A 14209-nucleotide genomic window follows, 5' to 3' on the forward strand; every position below is an offset into this window, starting at 1 on the left:
TCAGCCCTGCTCACAGCAGGGGTTGGGGTGATTGGGCTTTGAGGTCCCTTCCAACCCAAAACATTCTATGATTCTATGATCTCTGAAATCCATGTTTGCACTGAATTGTTTGTGAAAAAGCAAGGATGGAGAAAAAAAAGATTTAAGGAAATGTTAGAAAGAGTAATTTAAATGCATTTCCATTTTTATTCTGATTTTGTGACATTTTAGCACTAGTAGGGGATTATATATGTCCTATCATTTTATATGAACATGTATACCACAATATGATAGGTTATGTATGATAAGTATTGTGTGATAAATATTAATGAGTGATAGAAATACAAAACAGTACAGTACAGCCTGTCTACATTTGTCATTGCCATATTCCACTCCTGCTATCCGGACATGAAACAACCTATAAATAAAAACAGCATATTCCTTGAAACAATATCTTCATTGAAAAATGAATCGAGCTTTTGAAACAGACATTGAGGAGTGAACCGCTGTGTTGAAAGCTTTTCCTGGGAGAAGACTGCTTTGACAAAAATGGGTGTCTCTGGTTTTCCTGCAGATGTCTCAGGATTGCAGGGAGAAGAACAAAATCCTTATCTAACATCACACCCAAAATGCCACGCTCACCCCAGACCCTCCCCAGGTACCATCCTCCTGTTTAAAAGGGCCTGCAAAGTTTTGTAGCAACCCTGGGCAGTGCAAGGAAGGGACAAAGACTAAATGCTCCAGCAGGACGCATGCTTCAGGCAGCCTTTGCACTACTTGCTCTGGAAAATAACCACTGTAAGAAGTGTTGGGAGGTGGAAAGAGAAGGAGATGGCTTTGCTGCTGTCTTCCCTTGTGCCAGAAGTAACCCCACCAGTGAGTCCATCCAGTTGTGTAGCGTTACTGAAGACTTCAGTAGTGTTTGCCACCTCTTCGGGAAGGCCCATCTGAAGCAAGAGTTTAGAAATAAGGCTGTTGAACTTGCTCTCCGTGGTAGAGAAAGGCTCGCTGCTAGGGGTCGGACTGTCAGATGTGACATTTAGCTCCACAGGGTCAAGACAGTAACCTTCTGGTGATCTGTCGTAGAGCACGTCCGTTAGGTCAATCCCAGCTACAGAGGACGGGGAGGCACAGGGAACATCCCTGACAAGTCTGTAGTTCTCCATCCACTCCTTCAGCCATTCGATGCGGCAGTCACACTCCCAGGGGTTGCGGAAGAGATACAGCCGTCCCAGGAAGTACACAGGCTGGAAGACAGAGAAGGGCAGGGTCGTCAGGTTATTGCTGTTCAAGTGCAAGGAGACCAGGCTGGTGAGGTTCTCAAAAGCCCCCTCCTCAATGTAGTTGATCCTGTTGCGGTCCAGATAGAGAACCTCCAGCTCCACCAGGTCCCTGAACCAAGTGTTGGAAACATTCCTGAGGAAATTCCCCCCTAGGTTGAGCATTTTCAGGCACCTCAGGCCATCAAAGGAATTTTCTGGAAGCTCGCTGATCAAATTGTCATTCAGGTACAGGTACTCCATCTTTTGGCAGCCCTGAAAAGCTCGCTCATGAACAACATTTATCCTGTTGTCTTGCAGATTCAAGTATTTTAGCTTGGTCAGCCCCTGCAGGGAGTTGTAGGCTACCGCTTCGATCCTGTTTCTCTCCAGGTAGACATGGGTCAGATTCTCCATGCCCCTAATGGCACCTGGGATCCTTCGGAAGTTGTTCTGGAAGCAGAAAAGCTCCTGCAAAGAGGGCAGCTCAATGAAGATCCTGTCTGGGATATTGAAGAGGTTGCAGTCCGCCAGGTCCAATTTGACCAGCCGCCGGAGAGCAGTGAATGTCCGTGTGTGCAGGTAGCGGATGTATTCGTTGTGGGCCATCTTCAGCTCTGTCAGGCTGGGCAGCCCTTTGAAAGCCCCCGGAGTGATGAAGGAGATATTGTTGTGGTTGAGGGACAGGGATTTAAGGGAAGGCAAAGTACCAAAGGCCCTCTCAGAGAGGAACTTGATGCTGTTTTTGTCCAGGTTAATAGAGGAGGCTTCGCAGGGGAATTCACTGGGGATCTGCCCCAGGCCAGCACGGTCACAGAGGACAGAGCAGCTCCGTTCCTGGGTGCACACACAGTTGGCAGGGCAGGACCGCACACAGGCCCACACCGCGTGGACATGGGGCACCCAAAGAATCACTGACAGCAAGGAATGTGCCGACCCCATGAAGGTGTGAGAAGAGAAAAACAAGAGACATTAGCAAACATATTAGTTATGACACGAGAATAAATATTATGCTGCCTCTGCTTCCTTCTAGGCAGGCTAATTGTCACACAGTATTTGTATGCCTGTGCTAAGAAGCCCTTGTGAACAATTCCTAGAAGTCTGCTGTTGCTTATAGGCTCTCTGAGAAAGTGTTAGTTTCTTACTGCATCCTCTCTGTGGAATTTCTTTCCCTGAGAGGAGAAATCATCCAGCCTGATTGGAGCAGGTTGCCCAGAGAGACTGTGGAGCCTCCTCCATGAAGATCCTCAGAAGCCACATGGATGTCATCCTGGCCACTGTGATCTGGATGTTATTGCTGGAGTGAGGGTTGGGCCAGATGGACCCAGAGAGTTCCCTACAACACCACTGATTTCTCAGCATTCCCATGCTTGCAAACTGGTAGGGACAAAGCTTGGCTACAGGAACCTGCAGAGATGTTTTGAAGGACAGCAACTGTGGGGCTGCAGTATTTCTGGGTGGAGAACAGAGGAGGGCAGTCAGTGTATGCTGTTGATCTGGACAGGCTGGATCACTGAACTGATGAAGTCCAACAAGGCCAAGTGCTGGGTCCTGCACTTTGGCCACAACAACCTCAGGCAACTCTACAGCTCTGAGGCAGAGAGGATGGGAAGACTGTGTAGAGGAAACAGAGCTGGGGGTATTGTTCAATGTTCAGCTGAGCCAGCAGTGTGCCCAGGTGGTCAAGAAGTCCAGTGGTAGCCTGGCTTGTATCAGAAATAGTGTTGCCAGCAGGTGCAGGGAAGTGATCATCTTTCTGCACTCAGGTGAGGCCACACCTTGAATACTGTGTTCAGTTTTGGGCCCCTCACTGCAAGAAAGATGTTGAAGCTCTGGCAGTGAAGCTGTGAGGGATCTGAAGCACAAGTCTTATGGGGAGTGGCTGAGGGAACTGGGATTGTTCCATCTTCCATAGGAGAAGAAGAGGCTCAACAGAGACCTTATCTACAACCACCTGAAAGGAGGTTGTGGTGAGATGAAGGTCGACATCTTCTCCCATGTAAATAGAGATAGGATGAGAGGGAATGGCCTCAAGCTGCACCAGGGGAGATTCAGGTTGGACATTAGGAAGTACTATTTTTCCAAAAGAGTGGTCAGGTGCTGGAACAGGCTGCCCAGGGTGGTGATGGATTCACCAGCCCTGGAAGTGTTCAAGAAACATTTAGATATTGTAGTCAGGGACATGGTTTAGTGTGGAATATTGGTGATGGGTGAATGAATGGTTGGATTGGATGATCTTGGAGGTCTTTTCCAACATTTGTGATTCTATGATTCGATTCCAGAAGTAGGCAGGGGAGATCAGTTGGCAGCCTGTAGCATGTCAGTGTTCATGCTTTTTGCATCTTTCATTTTTATTCAATCTCACATTTCTCCACCAAAGCTGCAGCTGCTGCAGCACTGCAAGAGAAGCTATCACCTGCTAAGGGTGTTGCTGTGTTCCATTAGATAGACACGAGGAAGGACAGATTCAGGAATATTGTTCAGATGCTTTCTTAGTGCTCTCCCCACAAATGAGATACTGTGTACCATTCATGGGATCACAGATTCATAGAATCATTAATGTTGGAAAGATCACTAAGATCATCTAGTCTAACCATCAGCCCATGCCTGTGACAGCTCTAGACCATGTCATTCAATGTGACATTAGAGTTTTGTGAATTCTCAATACAGTCACCATAGTGTCATGGGTTTGGTGGGAGGAAGCACTTCAGTCATTTTATCAGTCTGCCACCTGAGTGATGTGTGGTTTCTTGTCAAGTTAATCCCAAGCAGGTGGATGTCCAAGAAGGTGAAAGTTATTGGGGACAAATCAGAGAAGAACGAAGGGAACAAGAGACATCAGCCAGCACACACTGAAACATCTTGTGGAAAGAAACTCCTAGCAGCAAAATGACTAAGCAATGAACTCGTTAGAGAGCAAGAACTGAATACTACAGATCTCATTTTGTAATCTCTTTCAAAGACACACCTTAACTGCTTCTCACTCAAATGGTTTTTCTGCTGCTGTTCACTGTCTGTCACGAAAGCAAAATCCTTTCATACATTTTTCCATAGGAAATTATATAATCTTTTCCATCAACCACCTTTATTAACAGTACTGTAGGGACCACATGAGTGCTGCAGGGGCCAAAGGGCAAGAAAGGGGCTTCTCCCCATGCTCTGTCTCTGAGGGATCTGAGGGAGACGCTCAGCAGCTAAACCACCTCTCCCTGCTGCCATGTAGTACAGTGATGGCTCACTACTGTATTCCTCACTAAGCTTTGTTCCTTACTGAGCTGTGTTCCTTATTAAGAGAGGCTTGTGAGATGATGTGCAAGGAAGGATCACCTTCAGCAAGCATCCATCTGTTATTTTCACAGTACCCAAGGCTTTACTGCACAGACCAAATGGCAGTGTGAGCAACAATTGCTCTGCCCTTCATCCTTTTGGAATGCAAACACACATAGTATGTATCTGGTAGTTTGCAGTGCCTGAAGTTTCTTCAACTAGGAGCGGGTGCCCATTGACACCAACTCATCAGCCTCCCCACGTCAGCCCAAACTGTCCCTTGGTCACTGGGCTGGAAGGCAGATTGAGGTAAATGGAGGGCACATCCCAGAAGGACTTTAGCTCTGGCTTCTGTTGGATCAGGTCTCACCAAGCTTGGCCATGCTATGCTGACTGAAGAATTAGCAAAACAGGGACACTCAAGAAGAAACAGGGAAGGACTTGGAGAGGTGGGAAGAATTTTATGCAGTCTGACATTTCTTCATATTCTCCTTTTTTCCTAAACCCTTCTACTGACTCTTTAGCAGGGTACTGGGTAGGCAATGAATGAGGATCCTAGGACAAGAAGGAGGACAAGGCACTGGCCTCGGTTGGCTCTATCTTTACACAGGGGCTGTGTCTTTTGCTTCCCTCTTTACCATTCCTCATCACTGTGTGCAAACAGGGGCATATGTTGTTTTTTTGATGCTGTTACATAAACTGAGGTTCAGACAGATTAAGGATTTGCCTGTTCCCAAATGTTTGGCTGCAGGTGGCTGTCTGGAAACTGATGGAAGTACTGTTGCTGGAACAAGAGCCTCACATGGGCTCAGGATGACATCCAGGGGGACATATGTGCATAGGTTGCCCCATATGTGAGGCTGTCCCAATCAAGCTCAGCATTCAGCTACATCTACTCCAACCTTGGTCCCATCTACAGCCTTTGGAGCAAACCTCCCCCAGCAGCTGTGTGCACTGCGTGCTCAGTAGAAATGAGCAAAATCCTCTCCTTCCCCTCCCTGCCTGCTCTCTAATCTCTTGATAAAGGACATGTCTGCACCCAAGCCATTTTCCAGCGCTTCTCCTCAGGCACAATTTTTTTAGAGCCAAATCTGTGTCTTCTGCTAGTGGCATTTCACAGCACTCATCTAAGATCTACAAGTGTAACTTGCTCTGTGCAGTACACGGAAAGGAAATGTTTGAGGAGCAGCAAACTGGAAAACATCCCCCAGGCAACAGGAGTTCAGAGGAGCCCCTCAGCATCTTTGTTGCATTCTCCCTTTTTCTCATGCAAAGGACGTGTTCCCAAATCCCCCTCCTGCAAGCACAGGAAAGCAGTCTCACCTGACAGTCAGATCTCCTCTGACCAACACAGCATGAAACATCCCACCTTGCCATCTTTAGTCCTTCTCCCTCCCCACAACGGATGCTATTTGTTTTTGACACTGTCAGAGCAGCAGCTGATGATGCCTCCAACTCACTGACACAGTGTGCAGATGTGTTTGGTTTTTTTTGGTTTTTTTTGGTTTTTTTTTTTTTTTTTTTAAAAAGGATGGAATTCAGCATTAAGGTAACAAATATTAGTGAGATTAAGGAATAGAAAAATTCCACCCAGGGATGATCTCTTTCGGTCTTTTAAATAACACCATAATTTGAAAGAATGAGAGACCAAAGAAGTGTTTGCCAGAGATTTTAAAAGGGTGAAGAGGCAGTGCTTGCAATAATTCCATATCTAACCTACAGAACAATCCATTCAACCCACTACTGGGTAATGCAGAATAAGAGTGCTACTCACCATTTAAAATGATGACAAACATTACCTTGATTATTCGCTAGTGGCATTTCAGGTCTGGCAAGCAAACTTGGGGGATCTAAAAGCACACAGGAAGAGCAGAGATAGGTTTCACCGTCTTGTTTGCCTGCATCATTTTCCCATTGCCAGGTCTATATTTACAAAGAAGATTGAGGAAGAGGATACTGTAGCACACGGCTTCTGACGGTCCCCAGCACTCCACACGTTCCTGCTGGGTGCCTTCCTTCCACCATCCACCTTCTCAGCCAACCCTGCAGGTTTTCCTTCTCTCCAGCTGTGCTGACAGTGTGCTCCTGGCTGAGGTGGGAAGAGATCACCAATGGTCAGGGACTGGCCACCTCCCCAGGCAACAGATGCTGGCATCACACCGAGCAGCCAAAGCTATGATTCCGAACAGAAAGCACCTACAGACATGGCTTACCTGGCTGGGCAGTGGCTGTGCTCTCCCTCCTGCTCACAGGGATGCCATTAGCTGCATTCTGCCTCTGGGAAGTTGGCATTTTTTTTCTCACAAGCTATCATTTAATGGCAGGAAAATCCTCGATATCAGAGGGAGATTAGTGGAGATGGAAGAACATGTCCGTCCCCTAAAGCTCCAAAAGCAGAACGGGGATTGCAGGCAATCTAAACCAGTGCTTTCTCCCCCTGCCAACCCACCATAAAAAAAATTAAGCCCAGAACTGAACTGCTGCCATTCAAACAGCATTATCAAAAACCATTACTCTGCTGCCCATTAGATAATGGCTGAGGAGGTGGGGCAGAGGATGCAGCCTAAACATGATTATATTTGGGGACAAGCACAGGCTTATGGCGGCAGTTAATTGAGCTTTCAAATAGGATGCCAATAAGCTTCGCTCCTAAAGGACGAGGAGATGACAGTAGCTCTGGGAAAAGGGACTGCAAACACAGGGAGCTTGTGTGGTGAGTATGGCCCTCAAAATAATGAGCACTGCACTGTCTAAAAAACAGTTTTGCTCGTGATGCTGCAGCTGCTGCATGGAAATCACAAGGACGGGTCCAGCATCCAGACTCTGCATTCGGGATGTGAATTGCTTTTTAAAGCCTTTTCTGACAGAATGATGATGATCTCTGTGGAGAGAGGGAGCTGAATGAACGAGTTATCTCAGCCCTCCATGCCTCAGGTAATTGCACTCACCGTGTCAGAGGGAAAATGACTCTACGCTGTATTTCTAAGTGAATTATTCTGCTTTTTTTTTTTTTTTCCCCTTAGGAAATGGAATACCTGATGAATTTATGCTCGATGCAGCAGGAAAGCTTCACTCCAGCAGCCACATTTGGGGGCGATGGAGGCAGGATGTGCCTGTTGCGGTGTCAGCAGCCCCAACCCTGATGGCAGTGCTGCAGAAGCTGCCTCCAGCACAGCTCAGCTCTGTGCTATCCACCCTCATGAGTCCGCCTGTGGTCCCCTCTCAACCACAGAGCTGAGAAGGTGCCTCAGCACAGGCGCAGTGGGGAGGCTGTGGGTGGGCACTGAGGTCACCTTTTCTGGGAAATACCCATCTGAGGGCAGCCAGCTGGCTGGGGAACTTCACTCTGCAGGCACCTCGGAGAGAAGGCTGCAGGAACACTGAGCTCTTCTGCCAGCCCCCGCAACTCCAGCTTCATGTTCTGATCACCCCTGGGGCCGAAATGAGATGGCAACGTGAGAAAGTTGTTCCTGGGGAGAAGTTTCAGTCCTCTTAGGTAGAAAAAGCAGAAATTCTGAGTGGCAGATAAAAGAAACTTGTGTTTGGTTTTTGGTTTTTTTTTTAAAGAAAAAAAACAACTCGGGCTTTAAACCATGCCTTGACATTTGTCAGTGTGACTCAGGGCTGATGAGCGCTCGAGGCTGGAAGTGCTGCAGATGCTTAGCATTGGGTGGGCTTTCTGGCCCCAAATTCCCTCCAGCAGCCTCTGCTGATGTCCACACTTCACTGCTGGGTGCACACAGCACCCTCCAAGCCCTGGAATCTCCCCGGCAGAGCATTACAGACCAAAGCACTGCCTATTACAAGGCTTCACATTCACCATGGCTTCCACACTGCAGGTCCTTGCACAGCTGCTTGCATTCCCACATCAGCAGTGCATGCTGCCCAGGCATGGGCTGTCATAGAGAAACTGATCTAGGTGAGAAATAAGTTTTTTTTCCCTTCTGGGCTGGTCTTAACAGGGACGATCTCCTCATCTGCATATGAGGCTGCCTCCCACTGAAGTTACACAAACTCTGAGAAACATCAGCCCAGACATTTGCCAGCAGGTCCCAGAAAATCCTGCATGCTGCCAGAACAACAGATTTTCCTATCTTCCTGCTGCACCAGGAGGGCCAAGAAGCAAAGCCTGTGAAATAGCAAGGGGAGAGGGTGAGGGAGAGCATGGGTCTGGGAACCCAGTCCTGCACCATGGCGAAACCTTGCAGCAGGAGCAGAGACCTGAAAGTGCAGAGCCAGCATCTGAAAGGGAACAACACACTCTAGGTTTAGCTTTGGGGACAAATGGCTGCTGGTGAAACCTGAACTGGGGCTGAGCCACCTCGTCTTCCCCCTGCTCTCACTTCTGCCTTCAAGCAGCTGCTGTTCATGTGTCCCACCAGCAGACATGGGGTCACTTCTGTCAATGTAACAAGCCCAGAGCTGCCTTGTCCTGCTCACCTCCTCGCACTGTGCTTTCCATGGGCTGCTGGCAATGGCTACTTTCAGTTCCCAGTTATCTAATGGAAATGTGGCACAGTTCCCTTACAGCTGATGAGTCAGTCTCTTCCACAGCCATGCAAATGTCTTTTGAAATAGCCTCTCCACAGCAAACCCATGGCACGTCATAGGTTGTTCAAGCCAACAGCACTGCCACACCTCACCAGACAGGTTATATGCCTCCTGGTTGTTCACATCCCCCACCGGAACAGGAGCAGTGCCATCTTCTCCCCCTTGCACAGAATAGATACTTCAATGACATAATGATCAGAAGGTTTAGAGCATTTTTTTTCTTACAGATGATCTGGAAGATTTGTTAAATGAAGTCACTGTGCTTTCCCAAGCGCATAATCAAAATGGAAATGCATTCATTCACTGAATAATCAAGTCCACATCATCGACTTGGCTGAAAACACAGCAGGAGAGCCTATTAAAGGCTGTTTGTTGTGGTCGAACCCTCCCTCCAGCTAACAGGTTTCAACACAGGCAGCCTTGCATATGCCTTGCATCCCTCCTGGCAAAGGGGCCAGGCAGGAGGAAGCCTGCACAGACGAAGCATCGGCCCTGTGCAAGGGACAAAAATTCAGGCAACCCAAATGTGTCCAAATGTAAGAAGAAGCACAACGGCTTTTTCTGAGACACCAAGCCAACAGTGACAAAGAAAGCAATGCCCACGCAATGAGTGCTGTACTTTTGGATGAGATCAGTGCCAGGTCTCCAGCCTAGCAACTGGCAAAAAGACAGCCCAACTCCTAGGAGCTCAACAGCAGCAAAGCTGCAGCTTGTCAATCACTTCACCCTTTCTAGGTTGTACTGAGCTACCCACTGAGGCTGTGCACATTGCATTGAGTTTTGCTTGACCCTGATAAGAGCGGAGAGAAGCTGTGCTAGCAACAGCTGAGCTTTAGCAACAAGTGTGTTGCAACAAGTTGCTTGAGCTACCATGCCTGGTTTGAGTTATAACAGAGAACATACGCTGTGTGTATGGTGGAAAGCAGAAAATAAATGAGGTAAACACTACACGTACAAGGCACGTACAACTCAACAGCACTCAAGCTGAGCTGTAGGAAAGGTGAAGGAGGGCTAAACATGCAGCAGTAAAAATAAATCACACTGGGTCTCTGCAAAACATGTCAGCTCTCAAAACAAACAAACAAATAAATAAATAAATAAATTTGGTTCTACCCAGAATTTCTTACTATGGCTCTTAGTTCCTTTTGATTTCAGCTGAGTTTTCACACTTCTCTTCCAAGAAGTTGTGTTGGGAATGCATGTCCAGCATGTGCAGGTGTGGGATGGGGAAGTGGCACTGTTTCTAACGACACAGGGCTGTGCCTACCTTCACCCTGATGCCCCACAGTGCCCAAAAAGAAGAATGACAGATTGAAGGACCACCAAAGGCCACCAAAAGCCACTGTCTTCTTGTCTCAGCTTGTATGGCACAGATAGGTGGAGGAAGCAGTAGGGGACAGACACATTCACAGGATCTGTTGTGACAGGACAAGGGGAAGTGGTTTCAAACTATAAGAGGGGAGATTTAGATTGGAAATAAGGAAGAACAATTTTTCCAGATGAGGCACTGGCACAGGTTGCCCAGAGAGGTGGTGAATGCCCCATCCGTGGAGACACCCAAGGTCAGGCTGGACGGGGCTCTGAGCAATCTGATGTAGCTGTAGTTGTCCCTGTTCATTGCAGGGGAGTTGAACTAGATGCCCTTTAAAGGTACCTTCCAACTCAAATGATTCTATGATTCTAGGGAGAACATGCTCCGAGTCCTGGTTCGTCACCTTGGACCACCTCACATCACACAGCTAGGAAAGCCATTTAATCAATCTCTCATGTTCCCACACATCTCCTAAGCTCATGATTTGTTCCCCTGCCCACTTGGCAGGTGGCAGCACACCTTTCCTGCTCACCTCTGGCATGTCTGCAGTGCACAGCTCCAGCCACACATCCCTCCACCCTGCAGGGCACCCAAAACACATTCTCACCCTTCTTGCTACCCAGCGAGCACTGCCAGCATCTGCCTGGGTGCATCTGGGAATAGCACTCTGCACACAGTGCTGTCAGAGCAATGGGCTCATGGGTGTGAGACAGGAAAGTGGGGAAGAAAATCTACCCATGCTGCCTGCAGGCCTCCATCTGAAGGGCTGAGGCATCCCCTAGCTCCTGCCCACTGTGCAAGGCACAGGAGGGACAGCCTATGCCTACAGAGCCTTGCCTCAGGCCCCAGCTGACAGCTTTTGGGGCCTACTTCACCCTAAGTGCCATTCGGGCATTATGCCCCAAGCTACCTAGGTCTCTGTTCCAGAGCAAACTGCAGGGCCAGGCTGCCCATCAGAGCTCGGGTTGCTTTCCTGGGAACAGTTGCAGGAGTTTGTGAGAGCTTGCCTGGGCAGCAGCAGACGTGATGTTTTGCTTTCTGCTGTGTGGGGAAGGCAAATGCACACAGAGCCCATGAAGGAGTGCCCTGACAGCAGATGCTGCATGCTGGCGTGGATCAGAAGAGGACTGTCACCCCCTCCTGTCCAAACCATGACACTGTGCTGCACAGTTCACAAATGAGGCCAGGAGGCCTCCACGTGGCAGAAGCACACTGAGAAAGCAGTTTTGCAAACACATCTGGGAGGAGACTTGGGGAGGAAGCGCTGCCTTCTGCTTCCTGTTCAGCTTCTGCATTTTGCACCGAATTATCCTGTGGATCAAATGCAGAAGTCTTGGGAGTAGAGAGCAGATCACAAAAAAAGCTCGCCGTGCACCAAGAGCCCTTGCAGCCAGCCCTTGGCTGCATGCACATCCTTAGGGCCCCTGACAAACACAAAAGCAGATTAAAAAAAAAATCAAAGCCCACAGGCTTTGGGCACCAGAGGGGCAGAAGGTCAAAGCTGTGCACTGTAAATATTTTCCAGTTTGGGTTCTCACATTCCTTGGGCCGCTCCTGGGCAGGAGAAGAGCCCAGCAGTGATGGGAAGGGTCAGTGCCCTCAGGATTCCACTGCATCAGCAGGCACTGCCATCATGGTGGGACTGCAGTCAGCCTGCATGTGGTGTAGGAGACAGCAAGGTCAGCAGGAATCCGGATCGTAAGTGGCTGCTTCTGAGCAAATCCAGCATGACCAAGGAAGCTTAGCCAGAGCCTGGAAGAGCACTTACTATCAAATTGAAAATTAACTGGTAATTAGTCTCTAATGTGAGCTAATCGCGTTTAGGGGAGGAATTAATTAAATGGGGGAATTAAATCACCAAGAATGTGCAGAGTGACCGGTTGTGATGGGATTTGGTTAATGAGCCGGTAATTGCACCGGCTGCATTTCCCTCTCCTTTGGACACAAGAGAGGGAGAGCGTGGGATTAATGCAGCTCCTGCCAGCATGCACTGAGATACCTGTGCCTTGGCAAATCCTGAGCAAGTGGAAAACAAAAGCCAAAATGGTGGAAGAGAAGGAAGTTTCCTTTACCTTAAGAGGCACACAGGGTGATGACACCCTCAAATTGCCAAGCAGCAACAAATGATGAACAAGAAGCAAAGTCTGGTGCCAGTCCACATGCTCTCCAGCAAAGAGGTGGGGTGAGAGGTGGGTGTCACACACACTCTCCATCTTGTATGAGGTGCTTGGTGCAAGAGCCTTGTTTTGCTTAGGATTTCAGCTACATCTGAGCCACTACTTGTTCCCATGGGTGGGAGATTGAGGCACTCCCGCAGCCCTTAACGTAACCCCATCTGCAAGGTTCCAGGTCACACCAGCTCATTTCTGGCAAATTAGCTGGCACAGTGTTTATGTCAACATCATACTTGTCTGACAGCTCTGTGCCAGCTGCAGGAAAGGAAACTTGATCCAGCCTTGCAGAAAAGCAGAGCCACGTGGATAGACACCACCTGACTGCCGTGCAGCCTGCCAGCATAAATATAACTTCTCAGAAACACTCGAACACGTCTGAACAAGCAGAGTGAGCCAGGGCTGGGTCAGCACTTTGCACCACAGGGCTGTAGTCCTTGCGATCCAGCCCGAAGAGCCCTAAATTTGGATTTGCTGTACCTCCAAACCAATGCCTGAGCTCAGCTTTCAGTTCTGACATCTCTTTCTTCTGTGTGCCAAACGCCACAGCGACTTTCTTGGGTGGAAAAACCCCAACCACTCCAGGGCAGTGACTAACTTGTGGCACCTTGTGATGAGATGACTTATAATGGGAGAGGCTCTGAAAGTGAAATAAGGCAGAATCCGGGTGGAATTGAGGAAAGCAGTTCAGTTACCTAACTAATGCAGTGCTGTGTTTTTCCACATGTAAACAGAGTCCAAGGGAAACACACCAGAGGCTTATGGCTCTCAGTAAGAGAAACTCACTCTCGCTGAATCTCAAATGAATCTCCCAGTGCTAGGATTTTCCCTGACACCGCATTTGCTTTCCTGTGATAACACAATCTGTCAGCTCCGAGAAATTCTGCTGTTTGTGCCCGGGTGATAATAACAAGAAAGAAGCAAAACAAGAAAGCTGCCAGTCTGCACTCGCCAATTCACGTTACAGAACAAAATATTCCCTCCTGGAACACACTAGGTCTTATGCAGATTCAACTTCTTTGGGTGACGCAAATGCTGTAGAGACAACTGTGAGTCATAGAATAAAATCACATAATTCCCCCATGCCAAGTGAGGACAAAACTCAGCCCACGCAGCTCTGAATTCCCACTTTCTTGGTAGGAATAACTTTGTTTATCCTCCCTTTCTAAACCATACCCCCACCCTTGCTTTCATGGCAAGTCTTGCACTTCCTATCATTCCAGCCTATAGCCTATGTGTAAATATTGGTACTGATATTGTAAATATCAAAGTCCTGCCCCAGTATCTGCAGGGTGTAATGTAAAACCTGCTGTGCACTCATTAGGACTAGTTTTGCTAATGAAGTCTGCATGAGAAATCTGGAAGACATTCTCCCAGGCAGTCTGTGCTTTTATTTTTCAATGGGAGTTCATTTATAGCCAGAGACAGGCTTGGATATGTTATAAATGAAATGCAGCAGCACACAAGGAGCACTTAGTACCTTAAGTCTAAAGACTTAATGCCTCTTTATTTCCCAGTGCAACTGAATACATCATTGCACCACCAGATTTCCCATACACCAAATGGGACACAGCCTTGCACAAACAGCCCTGCCGTTCGTAAACAAAGCCTGCAGACTTGATGTGGAGGCGGTGTAAATCATAATGGCTTTACTGCTGTCATTTTGCATT

The 14209-nt window shown here is 48.1% G+C and overlaps 1 protein-coding gene across 1 annotated transcript; it reads right to left on the minus strand.

Annotated features, from left to right (window-relative positions):
- Positions 1–265: 265 nt before the first annotated feature.
- On the minus strand, positions 266–7597 carry NYX (nyctalopin). Its single transcript, XM_042810290.1, has 4 exons — positions 7541–7597; positions 6719–6884; positions 6305–6594; positions 266–2152 (listed from the first exon to the last, which is right to left on the minus strand). The coding sequence occupies exons 3-4, from the start codon at positions 6324–6326 to the stop codon at positions 753–755; spliced, it is 1422 nt and encodes a 473-aa protein (XP_042666224.1). The 5' UTR covers positions 6327–6594; positions 6719–6884; positions 7541–7597; the 3' UTR covers positions 266–752.
- Positions 7598–14209: the final 6612 nt, after the last annotated feature.

Source organism: Centrocercus urophasianus, unplaced genomic scaffold (assembly GCF_019232065.1).
Source record: "Centrocercus urophasianus isolate 14NV4802_14NV808 unplaced genomic scaffold, USGS_Curo_1.0 seq_12, whole genome shotgun sequence".
NCBI classification, from domain to species: Eukaryota; Metazoa; Chordata; class Aves; order Galliformes; family Phasianidae; genus Centrocercus; species Centrocercus urophasianus.

What these genes read in the sequence shown, in the direction of transcription:
- NYX (XM_042810290.1), bottom strand. Translation starts at nt 6,326, where the DNA reads ATGCCACTAGCGAATAATCAAG. An exon ending in GCCACTAGCGAATAATCAAG is followed by an intron (nt 2,153 to 6,304) that starts GTAATGTTTGTC and finishes CCTTGCTGTCAG; the next exon opens with TGATTCTTTGGGTGCCCCAT.